Here is a 22881-nt window from a genome sequence, read left to right on the forward strand (position 1 = left end):
TTGGGGACATACATGTCAGGACTAGGAGTGCAGTTTTTCTCATTGTCTGCTACACTTTTTTGTCCCCTGCCCTCCAACAAAATGCAGGCACTTCTGCAAGAAGTTTCACTGGGATCTCCTGAGTATTGTGAGGTGAGGGGGAAATGGTGAAAGCCTACATTTATACATGGAAAGAAGAATGACCCAAAGAATCACAGATTGTCTAGTCTTCAATATAAATGCATTTACATGCATTTGCAGTAACATTAGACAACCAGAGAGGTATATTACATGCCATGCAAACTGTGGGTAAAAATTTCTTTAAAATAACAGAAGCAGCAGCAAATAACTCAGTTTACTTTTAAAACATAATTTGCACATGAGGTCGGAGGGCACCTTTTAAAAAAATGTTCATTGGATAAATTTGCAGAGTACATGTGCATGATCAACAAAAGTCAGAACAGAATGTTAGGCCCTATGATATGATGACAAACAAATTAGGGGGGAAAAGGCAAAACTTGGTTTTTGGAGTCCTTTGCAACTTATATACCAGCACTTGTCATATGTTTGCATGCATGCATGCATTGCACAGGATCGCCTATATAGGCTCTACTCTGCCTCATATGACTAGAGGTTTGACAACATTTTGAATTGCTACCCTAACTGCCCCCTCCAGAGGGACACTTGGGAGAAAATTTCTCTCTGCAGTCCCATTGGATCTGATAGACTTTTTATCCAGATCTTTCTTTTGTAAGGAAAACAGCCTAGTTTTAAATACCGGAAAAACCAAAGAGATCATTGTCAATTTCAGAAAAGGCAGGCACAGCCACACTTCTCTGTGCATAAATGATTCACCTGTGGAGATGGTTACCAGCATCAAATTCCTGGGTATGCAGCTAATGAGTAGGCTGGCTTGGTTGCTCAACAGTGAGAAGCGGGAGAAGCGGGCACAGCAGCGCCTACATTTTCTGCATTGCATGAGAAAAGCACATCTTCCTTCCCCTGTCCTTACTACTTTCTACAGGGGAAGGATCGAGAGAATCCTATCATACAGCATCACAATCTGGTTTGGAAGCATCACTGCTTCAGACAGGAAGGCAGTGCAGAGAGTGGTGAGGATGGCCGAAAAGATCATTGGCAGTTCCCTCCCCTCCATCCAGGACATAGCACAGAAGCATTGCTTGAGCAGGGTCCATAAGATCATCTGGGACACTACACATCCTCTTCATGACCTATTTTCCTTGTAACCTTCTGGGAGGAGGCTTCATGGTATCTGCAGCAGAACATCCAGATTCAGCCATAGTTTCATTCCATACAGCATTAACCTTGTGAACTCTCAAGCTTCCTCCTTCCGTTATATATTTAAGATGGACAGTATTTAATATTTAATATTTATTTGTTATGTATATGTAGGGGTGTGGGTCTATACATATGTGTATATAGTATGGTTAGGTGTGTGTTATGTATGTGTTCCACTTTGAGAGCGGGCACCTAAATTTCATTTTTGATGTGTGCCGTTGTGCCCACAGTAAAAAAAAATGACAATAAAGGTTATCTTATCTAGCTTCCCCATCCATAGCAAATAAGATAGCATTCTTTTTATGGCTGGAGAAAATAAAATAGTACTTTAATTAGTATTTTGTATCAAATCTTGAAGTCGCCAAGTTATACTCGTAACTGGGAAAATATAAATTTCTTATGGCTGTCCAGTCCATGACATGTGACATTCCAAAGGAAAAACCTGATAGCTTGTGATTGTGGCATACAGCCCAGCCTGCACACTTGCCCACCCTCATGCCAGTTCTTACTCTGACCACTAAAGAAATATAGCACCCCCAGTGGGCTATGGCATTTTGTAGTGCAAACTGACTTTTGATTTCTTTCATCTAAAAAAAGAATGACCCTTCCCAAAATTTCCTAGTGTTACAAAAAAGGCAAACAAGTCTTACAGCATTATAACCCAATATTTGCAACTTAATATGAGGGTTGAGGGATATGGGCAGTCTAGAAACATGAAATATAAATAAACAAATTAAAGAAATAAATAGCATAGATTCACATCATCCATTTTGAACAACCGCAACAACTATTTTAAAGGAGTTTTATATCTTATGATAATAGTGCTGAAAAATTCCCACCCATCCCCCCACCAAATGAATCTATGTTTCATCCTATTTTACAGCATTTCCGGTAAAAAATTGTTTTCAAAGGATGCTATAGGATATAAACTAAAGCAAACATTTTCCCCAGGAAACTGAACAGTTACCATCCAGCACATTACAACTCATCAGCTTTAACCCCTTGAAAAAGATCATCCTTTTCCAGCTATGTTTATTTGCCGGATTCTCTCTTGTCATGAGTCAATGAGGATTAATGGAATCAACTCCCAGGATTTAGTAGATTATAAGAAATTAGTCCCCATTCATTTCCCACTGTCTTTTCATTTCTGTACATGCAACTGACTTGGTGTTAGCCGTTTCTGGGGCCATCTGTTTATGATCAGTGAACAAGGCAAGAGAATAATTTATGTCAGGATTTCTCCACTTTTAAAACCAAAGACATACTGAGAGTGAGACATGCAGAGAAATATGAGGAAAGCCCAAACGTTTTCTTCATAGGCAAAAGATTCCCATTTCTGTCTTCCAAACAATAATCCAACCCTTCAAATCCAACCTTTTCAAAAGAGACAAGTCCCTGAATAATTTGGGATTGGGCTGAGGGGAAATGCTCAGTTTGGAGTAATCTTTCATTTTTACAGGTTTCGTTTTTTGATTTTGTGACCTTATCCAATCCATAGATTGTATCTGGACATTCTTCAGTGGAATAATAATAAGAATATTCTAAGAAACAAACCAAAGACTAAAACTATAGTTAAGATAAATGCACAAATCCACTTCAATCAGTTCAAGCTGAAAATACATGGAGTGGAGCTGTTTAACTGAATTTGATAGAAGGTAGGGAGCCACATCTACAAATAGAATTCCATAATGTGGGGGCCACAACCAAAAAGGCCATTTTTTTCATTCATGTCCCCCTGATTGAGAATAGCCTGAGTAGATTCAATCTTCACAAGATCAAATCCATTCCAATACTATGCAATACTGTGTCTTAATGCCCTCTTTTATTGGGGGGGGGGGGAAATCCTTTCTCTTGAATAAATAGATAAAAATCTGCTGTGTGGGATGAACGTTTTTTCACTTAATTAAGAAGCTAAAGAAAGATGCAGGTGTCCTGTCTTTCTTTATATAGTTGACTCACTGATAGGGAAGAAACCTTAAGAAAATTATTCCCATGGGCCTTTTTCAGGTCAGGAAACATGGATAGCTTGGGAAGCCATAAAGTAATGAAAAGATGCATAATTGAAAAGATGAAACAAATAATCACAGTACAGTAATAACCCAAAGTCAGAAATTCCACAAAAAGAGATCCTAAGCACCTGGACAATGATGTTCAAAGCCAAAAGTCTCCTTCACAGGGAAGAAAAATTGGAGAAACGGAGACAGATTTTTCAATATGGCTATCTGTGTGGGATTACTATTCATTTACAGTGGGGCCTTGGATTACAAGAGACCAGACTTGCTTCCACCTTCACAGAACTACTCTGACCAATTTTACCTTTTCCTTCTCTCTTCCTTGAGGCTGTTCCACGGTTCAAGAAAGGGTCCAAGTGACACTTAAATAAAGAGCCGGAAGGGAATCAGCAAAGAGAATATTATGTCCATGGGAAATAAATTCAGCACTGGGCTTTAAGCTAAACAAACATAGATATTAATGCAAAATGTTATGTTGTTCTTTAAAAGGTTTTTTAAAAAATTAAAACTTGTGAATGCTCATAAAAACATTGCATGTGAAATTTGCAAGTGGCAGGAAAACCCCAGCGGGTGAGAATCCATTATAATTGCTGTACAACAAGGCATTTGGGGTGGGGAGAATGTGAAAATAAAACATCTGGTATATGTTTAAGGTTAGAATGACCTTGTCTGCTCTTCTGAGATAACTCTGAAATATGGGGGAGGGGAAAGAGGTTCTTTCCTTATTGGGCTTCAGAAATGCTTGGAAAAGGGTAAGATTCTGCAGCTTATGTCCTTTTCTGAAGCTGCAGATTTGGCTTGGGGGGCTTACTGGGAAGAGGGGGAAATTGGGGTCTGAAGCCCATGATTTATGTTACACCATATATTCGATCTGTATCTATGTTGTTTATACTGTAAATATAGTTTCTGATGCAGCATGAGATGTGAACCCAATCACTTTTCACCAACAAACTGGTGAAAAGAAACTATGACAGTACACAATCAGACGATCCTAGGTCTTGAAAGCTTCAAATAAGGTCCATTAAGCCCTCCAAAGGTTTTCATTAAATCACATGTTCCAAATTGGATGGAAACAGAGAAAATAGTTTAAAAAGGGGAGAACAATTTTATTAACTAAAATTTATTTATTTACATTAATTTTAATTACACTTGCATTTAAATTATATTTTTAATGCTAAATCACCTACTTTTGGAATAAGTCTCTGGCATAAAGCCAAAATACAGCCTGAGGCATGCCTAATTGCAGTGTTGAACCTGGCCAATATGTAAAGTATTATTTTATAACTACACGAGAAGAAAGGAAAGGATCTTTGGAGCTTGCTTAAGCTCTAACCTGTTTATTTAATTTCCTCATAATAAGATTTTCTTATTTATAAGAATGTCTATGGAGATTCTCAGTCAACCAGTTTGTGGTTGTCCCAAAGGTGTTTTTTCAGACCTGAAGAAACTTCTTGGATGAGAAGCGAAACATTTTCAAAGAAAAACAAGAAAGTCCAGTGGCCTTTTAAAATAGCACCTTTGGGACATCTGCATCTCCCTTGATCTTTAATCTATTCCACAAATTTAGTGAACTGTTAAACAGGCTGACTAAAAGAGAATTCACATAGATTTTTAAAAAGCTGCAGCTAGACATTGCAGCTGAAAACCTGGGTCCCATTCACCAAAATAAGCAGCATAGTCCCCAAATCCTGGCCTGTCTGATTTTGGAATAAGTAAACAAGTGTACAATGCCATCTTAGACAGACCTCCCAGTGATGCAAAACCAAACTCAACCCTTTTATGGGTTAATTATAGTAGATGTGGAGATTCTTCTCCAGAAGATAGCCCTGAATGTAATCAAACCCAAACTGCATATGACTTTATAAAACAAAACCTACACTTGGGAATATATAAGGTATCAATACTACACTCATAGTAAAGAATTTAACAGTCCTGAAATTGCTGCTATTCATCAGCAAAAAGGCTATCGGCAAGCATTCTAAACGTAGTGTTAATGTTGCTATTGACAAAACTACTTGCTCAAACAAAGGCAAAAGATATTTAACAACATTGGAGCAAGAACAGAGGAACAGGAGGAGCCAAAGCCTCAAGCACAAAATCCTCAGCCTTGAGGATTAACAGCTGGAACCAGCCTTTTTAGAAGGCATGGAACCACTTCAACCCTTTCACTAACTTCTAACAGATATCATGGTCAATGGTGGATTACCCTTGAGCGGTCTAACAAAAGTCAACCACCACAGTGACCAATGCTATTTCTATCTTACCCATAGATCCAAACAGAAGATATTAAGTTAATCCATTCCATCCAAGATTCTCTATAACTAATATAACACACCTTCCTTCAAAATCTTCCCTAAACAGAAAAAAATTGTAGACCAGGAAGAAGTTCACAAATCCAACTGGATCAATAGAACATTTCTTCAGAATGACTGTATTGCCATTTTCTTTAAGACAGAAGCAATATCTCTCTTCTCCCCATACATAAAAAAGTATTAATAGCCTTCTAATTCAGTCATGTGCATCCTCCAGGCTGTTTTGTCTTGTCTTTTTCTTTGGTTTCAAATAGATTTTTCAGCTGAATGATTTAAAGACAGAATTGTATATTTTAAACAAAAGCTTCTTGTAAATCTTACAGAATGTTCATAGTTTTGCTTATAGTTTTTAAATCGTAGTCAGCTATTTTCCAGGCACATACGATTAGATGTTCAGTATAAACAATAAACAGCTGGTGTACAGAAATGTGTGTGGTCCTTACTGCTGTATATAATCAGTTTTTGAATATAAAATAATCCAGGACAGGGAATAAAGTGAGCATTTAGATATGGGGTAGACAGTACTTGATGGCTCAGAACTACCCTCCTTGGAATGAACAGGAAATAAAATGATGCAACATAGCTGATGCCATGCCATATGTGAGCGATTTTACAGTTTAGTTTGGGTTTTTTAGTTGTGTATGTTGGCTACCCTACCTAAAGATGTATTCTTGGACAGCCATTCACTTTTTTTCTAAGGCAGCCTAATATCTAAGCCAAATAATTCAGATGAGACAACCCTGCAAGATGCTACACCCTCACAAAAGCTGTTCTCAAAGGGAAATTATGGAGTACCTCATTTGAACAATGTTTTCTCTGTCGTGACAGAATTCCTGAAATTTAGCTTGTTTTTTAAATACAGTATTTCCAAGTGATTCAGATTCTGATTGTTACTATCAATGTAATTTCATTTTTTCCCCTGAATATGCCTGAATTTTGTTTTGCTACTTGCAAAGTGCATCATATTCCGATTCCCATCAGTTTTATAATTACTAGGTTTTACTGTGTTTTTTACTTCTATTTGGGGTTTTTTTTGGGGGGTGAGGGGGAAAATAGTCAGTTACCTTAATAAAGTACTATTACTACATTGGAAGTACTTTACAGCTGTTTCAGGGAGTTTGCTTATGACCTGGCTGAACATGGCTTTGGCTGACAGAGGATTCCCACAGGATGGCTTGAACATCACAGCCTGAACTACAGTGCTTCTGACAGGCATGTGAAATGAAACAGCATTTGGATTCCATTCAACAGACCAGATAAATTTACATATTCCATCACGCTGACAATATGTTTATGGCTTGCTTTTAGAAGAGGAATCATATTTAATCTAAGTATCTCTCTTTTTTTTTACAAAAATAGTCTTTTTAATATATACTTGCCTAAAATGTCTCAAAAATGAGGACATCAGTAAACGAAACAGCTGCCTGCAAGGAGGCAGAAAAGCAGTTTATTACTCTTTTGCAATATTTTAGTGTTTCTTCATTTTATCACTTTCTGTAAGGAAATCACTTCTTTCTGGGAGATCTGATTTTGGTTTAATATTTTTATTCTCTGATTTACTCAACTTCAACAAATTACTGGGAAAAATCTTTCTTATGACAGCTAACTTTTATTTTGGAGAAACAGCTGGCCAGATGCTGAGAACTGAAGAGTGTTCTAATTTTATCAGTAACATATTACGGAAAACACTTTTGGAAATCCTAGTGCCATTGGTAAAACTGGGGGTTTTCATATAGGTCAACTGATATGCATGCAAGTTGGAAGTTTGTAATTAAGTACAAAGATTAAGTACTTTAACTGTATTAAATACATTCTCAATTTCACTTCTTTATGTGTTTAATGATAGCATTTCAAATATAAGTTTTGACAGAAGAAAATATTTGTAGCTCAGGGTTGAACTGTGAGATTCTTAGTGCTCTTTGACCTTGGTGTTTTTCTTGTAGATGTTTCATTACCCAGACTAGATTAATGTTATCAATATTGTTTGGATAATGAAATGTCTGCAAGAGAACCACCAAACTTAAAAAGCACCAAGGACCCCAAAGTATACTTTTTCTGGTCCTCCACCAAGCTGAATGTAGATTATAGTTTGGTGCAGACTGTGTAATGGTAATGTATTTAAAAATTGGTGCACTTTATAGTTAACAGGTTTTATAATACAAATAAGCACAATGTAATAGACATACAGGCAGTCCTCAACTTACGACCACAACTGGGACGAGTTCTGTTCTGAAGTGGCTGTTAAGTGAGCCACACCCCATATTATGACATTTTTTGTCAAAATTGTTAAGCAAATCACTGCAGTTGTTAAGTGAATCATGTAGCTGATAAGCCAAACTGGCTTCCTCCACTGACTCTACTTTTCAGAATCTGGCTGGGAAGGCTGCAAATAGCAATCCCATGACCAGGGGTGGGGGGGTGTTCAATCACTGTAAATATCTGCTGGTTGCCAAGCACTTGATCATATGACCGTGGGAATACTGTGATGGATATAAGTGTGAGACCTGTTGTAAGTCACTTTTTTTCAGTGCAATTGCAACTTCAAATGGCTGCTAAACGAATGGTTGTAAGTTGAGAACTGTCTTATGAAAATCACAGCATCCCTTTGCATAACTTTAAGATCTTAAAAGAGTTATATGGAATCAGATTAAAAACTGTATCTATTCTTACAAAGCAAATCAGATACCACCTTTACAAGCAGGATTTGAACTGAATCACATAAAAATAAAAAGCTGGATTAAACAATACTCTTACGAGGTTATTAAATGAATATTTCTCTTTCCTTAACTTCCCAGGTACCACTTTCACTGGAAGACCAGGAGAAAAGTCCTCTCAATTTCCCGCTGTTTTTCTTTTATATAAAAAAATCTTTCCTAACAGGGACAGACTTCCAGTCTATGTATCTGCTTATATTTCAGTGTGATTTTAGTTTCTATATGGTATATTAATTTACTTCTCTTAGAACCAAATTCACTGAACCCCACACTTAAGTTTCCTGACACGTATGAATGTGAATAATTCTCCATACACGTAAGACAGATTGTAATGATTCTCCACTTTTAGAAATAAAGTGGTACAGATAACAGAAACACCAGGGTTTTGCTTTTTTTTCCATTGCACTTAAATATGCTTGCACATTCACCATTTCAAAAACTATGAACTCTATCTCTGTTGTGGAAATAATTTTTAAAAAGAAATATAAAAGAGCCAGCAACAGATGAAAATAATTAAATTGTTAACCTCTTTACATACTCTGGGAATAAGTACATCAGATTGTGTCAAAGTCAAGTCAGGAACTTTGCACATAGATGAACATTTAAGGCAAAAGGGAAAGAGGACAAGTTCTCTTAATATTGCTTGTAGGAATGTAGAAAGTATTTTGATTCCTACAGTCACTAGAATCAGTTGATATGATTTGAGAATTAGAACCTTGAAGTAGAATCCTTTGGACTAACCAGAATTGCTGCTTAATACATTCTTAGCAACCATTACATTTAAATGCTGTTATCTGTAATGAAATAAAATAAAATAAAATCCGCTCTTGGGCCCCCTGCTCCGCCGTGATTAGTTGAAGTGGGTCCTGAAAATATCCCTCTGAACACTAAATCCGGTATTGGTTCATACTCATCATTTTCTAGAGCAACTTGCTAATTTAAGACAAAATGCTCAACTGCTTACAAAAATTAGAAGCAGACTACTTTTTAACATATTTTTTAAAATATTTTTTCTTCTGACCAATAGGCATTTGTTTGAGGTAATAAGTATTTCAATCCACTTTTCTTTAATGCTCATATAACCAGGATGGGTCATGGGAAAAGAGAATGTGATATGATGATTCTAATGATAACCTGGGCATTAAAAAAACAAAATTCCTTCTTTGTGCAAACTGAAGATAATTTCTATTCAGTGTGCACCAATATACTTAGCAATAACTCCTTTTCATATATACATGTATAAGAGTTCATGTAATATTCTATGGAAGGAATGGCTAAAATGTCTCAGGTTTAGAAATTCAACTCCCAACAACTGCAGCTGGTGTGGCCAACAGAGGATAGAATATCTGGAAGACCACATGTTGCTTTCCCCAATCTAGGAGGTTAGGATTAGAATTAATGCCCCTAAAGTGAAAACTCAGACACAAGAAAAAAGTAAAGTTGTGAAACTCAATTTTATTTTGTCCAATGTCCAATGAAAAATAAATAATCATACAATAAAGCTCTGTAGTAATAGACACATTTTAGGCTGTTCAGAATGACAATCAAGTCCATGAATTTTCATTAAATAACCAATTGCTAGAACAATTGGTCATCCAGTTCCATTTCAGTTTGGTGTAACATGGGTACAGCCTTAAAGTTCCCTCTTTTTACCTGGTTAGAAGATATCTCTTACAGATAATTTTTTACAGTATAAAAGAACATTAACAATTAATATACTTGAAAAATCAAAATCCAAATAAGTGGAAATGAAAAGCAGAAAAACAAGCTTATTTTTATGTTATTTTCAAAGGATTTTAATTTTGTTGAGTTTACTATACAAAACCTCAAGCTTTAATGGATGAAACACATCTGTGTTTAAATTCAATGTATTTTTCTTAACTTTATTTAAAGCAAATGAGAACCTATAACACAGACATAGGGCTTCATTAAGGTTTTAACTGCACACTGCATTTAACAATTGTGGCAAAATATCTTTCAAATCCAGCAAAACATTTTACTGCTAGAGGACAGTTTCCCCTGAGGTAAACAGAAGTAGTATATCTGTAAACTGCATCCAATGAAAACTGTTTTCTGACACTAAGGATATAATAACTGCTGCTATAGTTGTTTTTAATAGAATTTGCATGGGATCCCATCTAAGTGAAATGAACTGAAACTGGTTAGTAGTGCTTTGACTCTTTCATGCAGCATTCCCACAGCAATGCCCAGAAAGACTGAAATTCTATTGAAAGAGACAACCCTTTCAATTCTTATCTCATTTTCAAAGGGAAGACAACAAGGCAAAAAACATGCATGTGATTGCCCCCACTAACATTATTGTATTTTTGTCCACATACTGTGGAGATGAAACATGAAGCAAATATACCCTGGCAATAAGTCAATGGGAAGAAGACCATAGTCACTTTTACTATTGTAGTCTTAAAACTAATTCTTTACAATGAGAAAAAGTCAATGCTCCAACACATCTGTAATGTCTAAGAGTTTAACATAACTACAGCAAATCTGCTTATTACACGACTCTAAAAACATAAAAATGTTACATAGTAATCATGAGATATTTCCTATTGTAATTCCACATGAAGAACATCAACATAGGAAATTACATCATGAACATTTTTAAAGTGTAAACCTATTTGTAAGTGAGTAATGACTCAAAGTTTTGTAGGGGGAAAGAAAGGAGTATATTGCACCATATTCTATGTAGCCCATACATTGCCTATACCCCTTTTGTTGTAAACCTCTACACAAGGAAGTCTGGGATTGAAAGCATGTGGAAGAACACAGTATGCAGTTTCTCTCATTACATACTGTATTTCAAGTCCTCACATAATCCTTTGAAGGAATACATTTAAACAATTCTAGAAATAACAGTGACAAGAGATTAGCCCCATAGAATGAAATAGTAAAACAGAGGATTAATTTGTATCCCAATGCCACACCCAGCTATTATACAATAGAACTAGGAATATGTGAAATCCAGACAATATTCATTAGTTTTTTACAACACTCCCTAGTTTTTTGGTTTTTTTTTACAAATTATAAAGTGAATTTTAACAGGAAAACACACATTGTTGATTTAAGTATGGGACTTAAAATTTGTATTTTTTTTCACTGACCAATTTCATTCCACGTGGTAAGCAGAATAACATTTTCATGAACTGGAACCCAATACAGATCACTCTTAGTACAGATTAATTTTACAAAAAAATAAAGCATTAACAATTATAAATAACTTCCTGTTCTAAACTCTTCATATTAGAAGAAAATGTTCTGCTGTACACAATTTTTGTCTTTCTAATTAAAATGCAACTGAATTGTATTGTTTCTCAAATAAAAGCTATTGTAGAAAGCATAGAATAGCAGCCTGCAAAATTAAACAGTCGGAAAACCAGCATTTCTGACAGGAAAAGAAGCAACAAGCACTAAATTGTCAACTGAAACCAACGGCTTCAAAAGTACTTAATGTTGGCTGAACAGTGTACATACGTAGTTGGTAATCATTGCTGCATTAATCAGATACAGATTAAAAATCATAGGGTGTGCTACTGTGGTAGTTTGTTGCATCACAGAAAGGAAATCAAAGCATTTTGTAAATAACATTGCTAATATATGTTTCATGTTCTCAAGTTGCCTGTATAATTGGATAAATGAAACTCATATTTAGACCTTATATATGTGTGGAACTTTAAATCATCATGGATATAGATGCTCATGCAGAAGAGAATAATCGCCATCTCTTGAATGGTAAGAGAAGCACACTTCCATGGTCCACCTGAGCTTTTCCCAGTTTGAGATCAGGTCTGCTCTGCTTTTGCATAAACATCTATACGAACTAGGGCAGATGGTCAAGAGCCAAAGGTTTTGCAGTACTATTTCAAAGGGACGAAAAAAATGGAACTTATGGTCAAGTGACAGATTTAGTGCATAAACAATGTTTAGAAATCCAAAGAAAATTGGCATGGATTATGTCCACAAACATAGCTAACTTGTAAGAATTGTTTACATTCCACCCAAATAATACACCCAAGATTCCTATAACCAGGTAATTAAAAATGTCACTTCTATCATCATTCATGACAGTTAAAACAAAGAGAATATAAAAACAAACAATGGTTCGTTGGAAATATACTCCAAGTACACAATCCATTATAAACTGATACAGGGAACTTTCCCACCCCACCATACCTTCTTCCCCATTGAAAGGTATGCAAGAATGCTGATCTATTTTAGCTGACTCATGCAGGAAATGGCCATAATGGACTTTAAATTTATTTAATTGAACTTTTGATTTACACATACAAATAAAAGGAATGGGTCTGAATTGTAAAACAATACAATCAGTACAATAAAAGACCCATTGAGAAAAACAGATTACTAATAAAAATTTAATTCAATTAAAACTGAGTTCTCACTAGTTTCGATAATTCACTTTTTTTGTTAAATGGTCTGAATGCATTTTGAAAAGTGAATTACCTGTGCTAGGCAGGTGATTCACAGATGTAACATTTTCTATGTGACAGCATACTCTGCACGAATAAAATATTGATATACTTTCGTTTGCAGGTGTTCTCACACATACAGCATTTTGCCATGACCATTTTCCTTATCTGAGATTAAAAATAAAATATATATGTAGGAGGAAATTGTCAGGCATATATTTCAGTTGTTCTCTATTAGTCAGAATCTCAGATGATTTCTCTGATAATTTGATCCAAAATAATTGCACAGCAACAAATAACCTCCATCTTCTGGCTAACAATGATTTTCAACTATAAGTGATTTCACTGTACATAATTTCACATTGATAGCTCTTTAATATTGAAATATGCATGTAAAAAAGGCTTAGAATATTAATTTGTTTTATAGCCAAGTTCTTCCTCTATTTAGCCAAACTTCAAAAAAGTTACAAATAAACAGAACATTATACAGGATCTATATATCCAGTTTAAAAATTTGAGGCTTGAAAATCATGGTAGTCCAAATGGACTTATAGGAAAATTCACACATTAACAAGATAGCTCAAGAGACTGGAACAAATGAAGACAGACAAAAAATTGCTGCCTTAGAATTTTACTAATCCTGTCAGTTTAAAGATGGTGATATTATCAGAAGTAACAGCATATGCTAAAAGGAAGGAGAGATGTTTTAAGGTTGGTCCCAAGTGGTAGGACTTAGAGTTCAAGTATTTCCTATTTGATCTGAGCTCACCATAGCAAAGTGATTAAAAATAAAAAAGACAAAGAGAGAAAAAGAGAGGGATGAGTTATTTTACTTTTGTTCCATACATTCGATTAATATCTTCTTGATAATGTGCAGTAAGATCTTTACGCTTTAGTTTGAAGGCGTCTGTCACCAAACCTGTTTCAGGGGTCCAAGGTTCAGGAGACAACCGAATTTTGAGGGGAATTTCAAATTTCTCCAGATTAGCTGGAACAGAAAGATAAAATTTCAGCTTACAAATTATATATTTAAAAGGTTATTATAATCCTGGGACAAATGCTATAAACTTGGAATAGATGCAGAAAAAGATAAAATGTAAATTTTAACACTTTTCCTTATGAGAAGCATCTAAAACCTCTGGGCTATTTGACCTGAAGTCAGAGATATGGCAATTATGAATGTTAAGAAATGTAGTGTGGGAAAGAACTTTTACTCTTTTTTTGAAATTTAAGAAATACAGTGTAGTATTTGCTCATGAAGTGTCTGGACCCAAAATTTAATGATGGTTAGCTTTGAAGTCTTTAGAAAGCTCTTACACAAACTCAGCGAGAAAAGTCAAATCATAAAAGTTAGAACGCAATATTTGCATAATCAAGTCCAGTCCCCAGTTCAGTGGATGAATTTAAAATATCCCTATTTAAATTATCCCTGATAGAAGGCTAGCTAGCCTCTCTTTGAACATATCTAGCAAAATAGTGGGGTAACAGTTTCCATTGTTCTGTTAGAAAAAATATTTTGAACTATTTAATTAGAATCTTCCTTCTACAACTTAAAATGCATTGTTTGGTAACCCACATTCTAGAACAATGGAGTAGAGCAGGAGTCTCCAACCTCCAGGTTGTGGACAGGCACCAGTCTGCAGCTTCCCACAAACCAGGAGGCGCAAGCGAGTTATGCCCCATCTGTGCATACACAGGTCCAGGCAGCATGTGAAACCATGCCCTCCCGGTCTGCAAAAAAACTACCCTCCATGGAGTTGGTCCCTGTCACGCAAAAGGTTGAGGACCCCTGAGGTAGAGGATTTGAGCTTTATACAGGCAATATCTTTTCTTATCTTCCCATGATTAAAATCCCCACTATTTTCAATATCTCTTCACAGAACTTGATTTCTAGTCCTTTGATCATTTTCATTCCATTTTTCTGAATCATTTTGAATTTAACCTAAATTATTCCTAACTATGGTACCCACATTCAAGCATAATACTCTAGCTAGAACTTGATCAATTCAAAAGAAAATGGACGTTTCCACAATTTAAAATTGTATTACAAAAATATGCTTTTGTTTAGCCACATCTACTGGCATATATTAAGTTTGTAATGTAATTATTGCCAAGGTTTGGGTTGGGGGAAAGGGTACCTTCAAGACATTATTGACTTCTGGATTAGTCCCTGAAATTTTCTTGGTGATGTTTTTGGAAGTAATTTGCCACTGATTTCTTCCTTAAGGAAGAGAGAATGACTGACCAAAGTCACGCAGCTGGCTCTGTATTTAAGGCAGGACTGAATTCTACATTATATCACAGTATCAGTATGAGTCCTTGGTTCCCCGGATCTTTTTCATTTTAAAAACAGAGGCATTGTCTATTTACTATTTTTCCAGGATTTCCTAAAAATAATACAGTATGGGTAGTCCTTAGCCTACAACCATTCATTTGGTGACCAAAGTAACAATGGCACTGGAAAAAAGTGACTTACAACCAATCCTCGCACTATCACTGCAGAATTCCTGGGGTCACATGATCAAAATTCAGGTGCTTGGCAACTATCAGGTGCTTTATGATAGTTGCAATGTTCTGGGGTCATGTGATTGCTATTTGCGACCTTCCCAGCAGCTTCTAAACAAACCAAGTATATGGGAAGATCCTGATTCACTTAACAACTGCAGTGATTTGCAAAAAAAGGTCGTAAAATCAGGCACAACTCACTTTACAACTGTCTTGCTTAGCAACGGAAATTCTGGTCCCAAGTGCGGTCATAAATTGAGGACTACCTGTATATTAAGCTTCCTTCAATAACCTGGAATATAATTCATCTGGCCCTATAAACAGTTCTCACAGTGAATATTTCTTATTTCTGAGTAACACTGTAGGAAAGCAATAGCAGGAGGATGGCGCTGAAAAATATTTTGTACATGCACAGAAATATGTTCACATTTTTTATGTATCAATTGAAAAGGCTGTTTTGATGTCTTATTCTAGAAACTTGATTGTTCCAGATTGAGGTATTTTGAGCGTTCTGTTTTAGCCAATCGGATTGGAAGCTATTTAATATTTTTAAGCATTGGGTGTTATCTCTTGCATTCTTCTGTGTGGGTTAGAATAGCAGAAAGAAATAATTACATCCCGACTGCTGCTGACATAGGTTGAAGTAGGGGCAGAGGTGTGTGTTAATCTGGGTAGAATTATGAAGTGAAGCATCAGGCATTTAAATAGCATGTGCTACGAGGGAGCTGTTCTGGACCTGTGTTGTTAAAAAACTGATTAGAGAACTAGCCCCAAGGAAGAAACAGCCTCGAGAGTCTATTGGACTCAATGCTGGAATAATGGGGATTGGTATTAAGGTTTCTGGTTGCCTCTTTCACTTTGAGGCAACCTTCATAGGTACTTTAGATCCCTGTGAGTAGAAATTTATAGCCAGGCTAATTTCTGCACTTCAGCTTTCTTTGTAAAGAACCTTTACAACCCAAAGACAGCCACAATAAGTCATCTTTTGTCATTTTTTTCCTCTTACAAATATCCTTGGGTGAATTCCAGGAGAAATTGGCAGGTCAGACTGTAAAATCATGCAGTGGCTGAACCCTTGGATTTGAGTAGTATTTGTATTTTCCAGCCTATGTGACCAAGAGTGAAAGGGAGGACAAGTCCACACTGGTCATTTCCCCTGGTAGACAGGCTTCTGGTTGCAGAAATGGCAACCAAGGGGAGAACAAAATTTAATATTTTTGCCAGTATGTCTGCTTCCAAAGGGAAAGTATCTGCTTAAAGGGTTATATGTAGTAAGATATCAAAATTCAGAGTCAGTTATCTTTCCTCTCATTCCTTTCAATCTGAAACCTATCCACCAAGGGCAAGTGACTGTATTTAAAATATAAGGAAAATTAGGAATAAGACTACCAAGCTGCATTGAAAAAATATGGATGACTGGCAGCAAAGTGTAACAGCTTCTACATTACTTTCTTATTGTCCATTGGCCACTAAGATTATTATTAAAATGACTGATTTGATAATTAAATAAATTTGAAGCCAAAGAGTATTTCTGAATCTTGCTTTCCCATGTTCCACACATAAAAAAGGGTTATAATTTTTGTGTCTGCTGAATCATGATTGATCCAAAATTTGGTAGAACTTCCAGGATTCAATATTTTGAGTTGAAAATAAAAGATTTTTCTATTTTATGCACATGGGTGCTTCTTTCATATTCTGATTATGAGCTTCTTGGATTCATCTGGTTTGTCATAATGGGAAACGGTGTTGAGATACAATTTTGGGCAGTTCTATGGGATTTGTTTGTCCTAATCCTGTTGTAATAATAATAAATAAGAATCTTAAGAATATATTTCAGAATATCTCTAGGGAACACTAATGTATCCTCATGAATTCTTAGTAATTTTGTTTTACATGGTAACTTGAACAATATTGATAACTTACCTGTTCTAGCAGCCTCAGCCAAAAGCTTCTGTGCTTCTTTCTCCACTTCAGAATTATTACATATCTCTTCCAAAGTTCCTCTGAATCCTTTCTTTCTTGCTAATTCTTTAAGTTCTTTATGATTTGGCACAACAAATCCAATGATATAAGAATGGAAACTAATACAAAGAGATATGTACAATTTCATAATTAAGTTCCTCATCTGTTTAATAAAATGTTAGTAATTTTCTACGTTTATATTTTTTCTAAAAAAATTCTCCAAATATAAAGTAATTTTTGTCACAAAAGTTTCAATTGTGACAGCATCCCTATTTTTCAGAGTTAATACATTATTTTTATGTTCCTCAAAGATGTAGTAAATCCATCACATGGCTTATAAATCAGATATATTTAGCAATATAATATAGTAGATTCTTTAACTGCCTAGCATTGGAAGGACATTAGAGGCCGCCTGGTCCAACCCTATGCTCAGTATAGGAATCCTCATATCATCTTGGAGAAATATTTGTCCAATATTTTCTTGAAAACGCTTACACTTATGATCCACCAAGACATCCAGATTTTTCTTAAAAGTACTATCACTAAGCTAGGTACTACTTCTCTTGAACCTATGTAACTGATTTTTCCTAAGTGTAGAACCTTGTATTTCATATCACTGAAAATCATTTTTTGATAAGCCAAGTTGAAGTCTTTCAAGATTCTTTTGAAGCTTGAAGCTTTTCTTCTGGGGCGAATCCCCAAATGTTATGAGCGTGTAACACACCCACACCTGTTTATCCAAGGTCCTTGGAACGGACACTTTAGGTAGAAAAAAAATGCCAAATCCAGCCTGAATATTTAGTATACTTTAAATAAAAAAATTACATTGCTACATAATTTCTCTAGTCACTTTACAGTATGAAATTAAGAATGTAAAATAAAACACACAATACAAAATAGGAAAAATATAAATAAAAAATTAATGTAACTTTATTATTATCTTAAGTATTGTCTTATCTACAAGGGATAAGATGTTGTCTTATCACAAGGTCTTATAGAACCAAAATCACAAAACAGAATTTGGACATCAAAATAATGAAAATATATTAAACTGGGAGAGTAGAGAAGTCTTAGACTAGTAATGATAAAATAATAGGAAAAGCAGGAAAGCATTTTGGAACTGTCGGTCAGAGATATTTTTTCATCTAATGACTAGTGGATTTTAATTTGTTCAACCTCTAGTGATATTAAGGACGAGACAAAAGAGATTTGGAATCTGAGAGTTAAATGCTCTATCAATTAAAAACACAAAATGAAAAACAAACAATAAACTCAGGCAGGCAGAAACATGATCTTTTTCCTCAAGCAAAAATCTATTCCCAACTTCTCTTCTCTTGTTTGGGGCTCTTTATTTTTCTTAAAAGGGCAGAGTCAGGGCTTCAAGACACTCCAGGGAACCTGCCCGGTGAGATAGCTGTGGGAGAGATAACTCCAGGATTTAAAAAAGTCTCCTTCTAGTATACACAGCTGTAAGAAGCAAACAGGCTCTAGGCTGAGGGATCATATGAAAATTCTGATTCTGTGGACAATGGGAGAAAAAACGTATCAACAGCTGACTTTCAGAAAGAGCTAAATATGGCATTTCTGGACAGTAATTCAAAATTAACTGAAGTAACCTAATAATGCCTGATGTTGAGTGCAGCCAAAAGGAATATATTTTTTCTGCAAAATGTGAACAGGTTTAAAAGGCAAATACTGCTTTTTTTCACAAAAACTCACAATACCAAGAAAGACATTTCTAGAAAATAAATGTTGCCCATGCAAAAATGAATAAAAAGTTACACCGTTTTACTTACCTGCTTGCATATACACAAATATTATCTACAAGGGGAAGATTCTTCAGAGCTGCTTCAACTTTACCAAGGGAAACATATTCACCTGCTTGAAGCTTTACAAGATCCTTTTTACGATCTATTGAATGGGAAATTAAAATGAATGTTATAATGATTAAACTACATGATCTCTAGATATAAAAGGTTAGATTTATGAAGGTCCTACTATTCATTTCTGCTTTAAAATTACTAGCATTTAAAAAATCTGGATAGAACAACTTTTATTAACTTACAGCTTTAACTCTGAGCTTTTATGTTGAATTGAGCTTTCTAAATAAATTCACATATACTGCTCAACCATAGCTAAAGCATGAACCACTCTGTCAAATGAATACTGATTTGGAAATTAACCCAATATATTAAAATAACGAAGTGAATGCAATGTCTTTCCCACTGTGTATCTTCCCAGAACTCCAATTATCTCAAATTTACTGTAATAACTACATCTTAAACACTATCTAGTAAATAGAGTTGTTCGAAATAAAGAAGTTGTCCAAAAAGAAATATCCAAAAAGATATTGTCCAAATATCCAAGCAGATATTATATTGTCCAAAAAGGAAAATAAAATAAGATATAGACTTTTACCTCTAAATAAGCATAGACAAGAGTGTTCTATAACTTAGTAGTCAAACTAATTATAAAAATGTGTAAATTTAGTACAATGTGTCTTACACTCTAAGGCAGGGGTAGGTAACCTTGGCTCTTTTATGACTCGTGGACTTCAACTCCCAGAATTCCTGAGCCAGCCTGGCTCAGGAATTCTGGGAGTTGAAGTCCACGAGTCATAAAAGAGCCAAGGTTGCCTACCCCTGCTCTAAGGCAATCTCCTTAGTGTATTATGTTCCATAGCTCTTACCAATCACCACTGACTAGGAATTCTGAGAACTTAAATCAATATATTTGGAAGGTGCTTAAGGTAGAGAAAACTAATCTAAGGTTATAGGCCTATCCTGTTCAATCATGTCCTTGGAGACTGCCTGGACAAATCCCTGCGTTTTTCTTGACAAAGTTTTTCAGAAGTGGTTTGCCATTATCTCCTTCCTAGGACTGAGAAAAGTGAATGGCCCATACCTAAAACAGGTCTAGAACTTGTGGTCTACCAGCTTCTAGCCTGATACCTTAATCACTACACCAAGCTGACTCTCCAACGTATTGAAAGTAAATGCTATTCTAAGGAAGAATGAACTTTCACTAGAACATACATATACTTAGCACTAAATATATTCAAATAAATACCAGAGAACCCAATCTACCATAGTGAAATGATTTTGCAGCAAAAAGTATTTCAATTAAGTTCTCCATACTACACTCACCAATAATTTTTAGACACCCGTCTGATTGGAATTCCCCAATATCTCCAGTGTAGAGCCATCTCTCTCCATTCTCATCAACCATAAAATCAGTTTGGGTTCGTTCTTCATTTTTGTAGTATCCCATAGTTATATTTGGACCACCAATAACAATTTCACCTCTAGGGTATGGTTTATCTGTATTAAAGTAACCGCCTATAGAAAAGATATATATCAAATTCAATACAAGTAAATTTGTATATCCACATTTTTTAAAAATGCACACATATATACACACTACCATACCTACACAAAGCAGCAAACCAGGAGTTCCCTAAATTTGTTGTTGTTCCTGCCAATGGATGTAGCTAGCAACCCCAATTTGCAATGGGCCAGTTTTGGTTTATTATTATATATAAACAAGAATTCTGCATCAAGATAAACTCAAGTTTGCAGAGTAAAAACAAAAGTTAACTTTTTCAATAATGAAGTGATTAAAAACAAATTATGCAAAGCAGGTTAAGTGAAAAAGATATAGTGTGTGTAATAGACCCGAAAATAGCATTTATAATAAATATTTGAATTCAAGGCTTCTTTAGCTAAATCCCGTGTAATCCACTGTTATCACAGTTTTTAGAGTGCCAGCTCCACAGTACTAGCCTTTTATATTTATCTTACTAACAATGACTAATTTTTTCCATTGTGTGATCCAAGTATAAACAGCAAAAATAATTTATTAGAATTTTGATAGTCATTGCAAATATTATGGAAATAAGATTTTAAGACTAGCAAATACTTGTGTATTCTCTTCACTTAATATTATTTACCAATCATACTTAAAATACATATAATTTTAAAATGCAATATTTAGTGAAAGAACCCTAACTATTTGAAATAGAATAAACATGCAGAAAATATTATTAATCTCTCATCTTGCATTTTTTAAAAATAATTGTTCAAAATTTATGTGCACCATGTGACAGATTATTTATTTTAAAATCTGGCTATAGGAAGTGCAGCTAGAAAATATATATTAAAAAAGCATGTACCATGCACGTACTTTGCTTCTACATTACATATGAAAAGAAATCTGTAAACTTCTGCAAATATTTATGGTTTCTTGATAATACTTGTAAAGTTGTTAACATACACACAGTGGATGTTAATTCTCTGTCTTTCAGAAAGCCCTCAAAAGGCCTCTGCTGACACCAGGGAACCTGCACAGTAGCTACATCACATATAACATTTTTTTTTAAAATTCCATTTATATCCCGCCCTTCTCCAAAGACTCAGGGCGGCTTACAAGCTTAGCAGTAGCCTTCATTCTATGTATATGCCTGCTTATTAGGGCATATTGATTTTAACTCTTTCATGATCTTGGTTTTAAAATAAATTATTGATTTTACTGTATGCCCCCCTCCCCCAAATTCACCTTGTATCAGATGGCAGCCATATAAATTTGATAAATAAATTAAACTAGACAACTCATGACCTGCTGGGTGATCCTACTTTCCATGTATAATATAAGGTGGCACTGTTTTCCCTCCCCTCATGACCCTAAGTAGAGCCCTGGTGAAGCCTCATCCTCCCTTTTCCTCCTTGGCTGATCTTTGGTATTGCCTGCCACTTGCTGGGAGAAAGTTTTAGGGAAGTATAGTCAAAAACTACAATCATTTGACTGCTGCGAACTATGGAGATATTATAGCTGTCACAACTTTACAAATAGAGCTGGTGTGAAACCATTGAAATTTCAATTACATGAAAGCAACGGTCCCAGATTTGTATGCATTCTGTATGTTATGAAATTTGGAATCTTGACTCAAAAATATACAATGAGGCACAATTTGGGCTAATTTAAGGTTACAAACAGACAAGAGAGTTTTAATAATATATAAATAGAATATTCTCCTGAAATGACAAGATCAATGTCTGTGCCTGAGGACAGTCACATAATATCAACAATAATACTAATATTTTTATACTTAAATTAAAAAAAATCCACTTACAATGGAAGGAATTGTATGGCCATGCAACAGGTTACTTATTCAACCAACCGATAGTCAAAAGAACTTGTTTACTGCTATAATACATGAAAATTCAGGACTCCTAAATCTATATTGCCTTTATCCTATCTGTGATATATCACAGGACATGTGATATAAAACTAATCAGGATACAAAAAGACAAGGATTAGTCTAGACCAGGGGTCGGCAACCTCGGCTCTTTTATGACTCCTGGACTTCAACTCCCAGAATTCCTGAGCCAGCAGCTGGCTCAGGAATTCTGGGAGTTGAAGTCCAGGAGTCATAAAAGAGCCGAGGTTGCCGACCCCTGGTCTAGACCCAATCTTTCTGGGGAAAATGGAGTTCATAGAATTCCTCCTACCAAGGGTGTATATATTTTCTCTTGGCTTATGACCACCATCTATGTGCAACATTTAAGCTTTATTTTTATTAGATATATACTACTTGTCATTGGATAGCTACCTCCTCCTCCTTTTTTTCTTTATAGCAACTCTGTGAAGTTGTCAGGGC

The 22881-nt window shown here is 35.3% G+C and overlaps 1 protein-coding gene across 2 annotated transcripts in view; it reads right to left on the reverse strand.

Moving 5' to 3' along the window:
• Nucleotides 1–9751: 9751 nt before the first annotated feature.
• ACSL3 (acyl-CoA synthetase long chain family member 3) overlaps nt 9752–22881 on the reverse strand; it is a 70149-nt gene continuing 57019 nt past the window's right edge. For both annotated transcript variants that reach the window (XM_083364989.1, XM_083364990.1), the window contains 4 exons: nt 20372–20563; nt 19022–19136; nt 17187–17344; nt 9752–13746 (listed from right to left, as the gene is read on the reverse strand). In XM_083364989.1, coding sequence (XP_083221115.1) covers nt 13583–13746; nt 17187–17344; nt 19022–19136; nt 20372–20563 — 629 coding nt within the window. In that variant the 3' untranslated portion in view covers nt 9752–13582. The remainder of the gene's footprint in view (nt 13747–17186; nt 17345–19021; nt 19137–20371; nt 20564–22881) is intronic.

The sequence above is a fragment of the Vipera ursinii genome (genome assembly GCF_947247035.1).
Source record: "Vipera ursinii genome assembly, chromosome: 5".
NCBI classification, from domain to species: Eukaryota; Metazoa; Chordata; class Lepidosauria; order Squamata; family Viperidae; genus Vipera; species Vipera ursinii.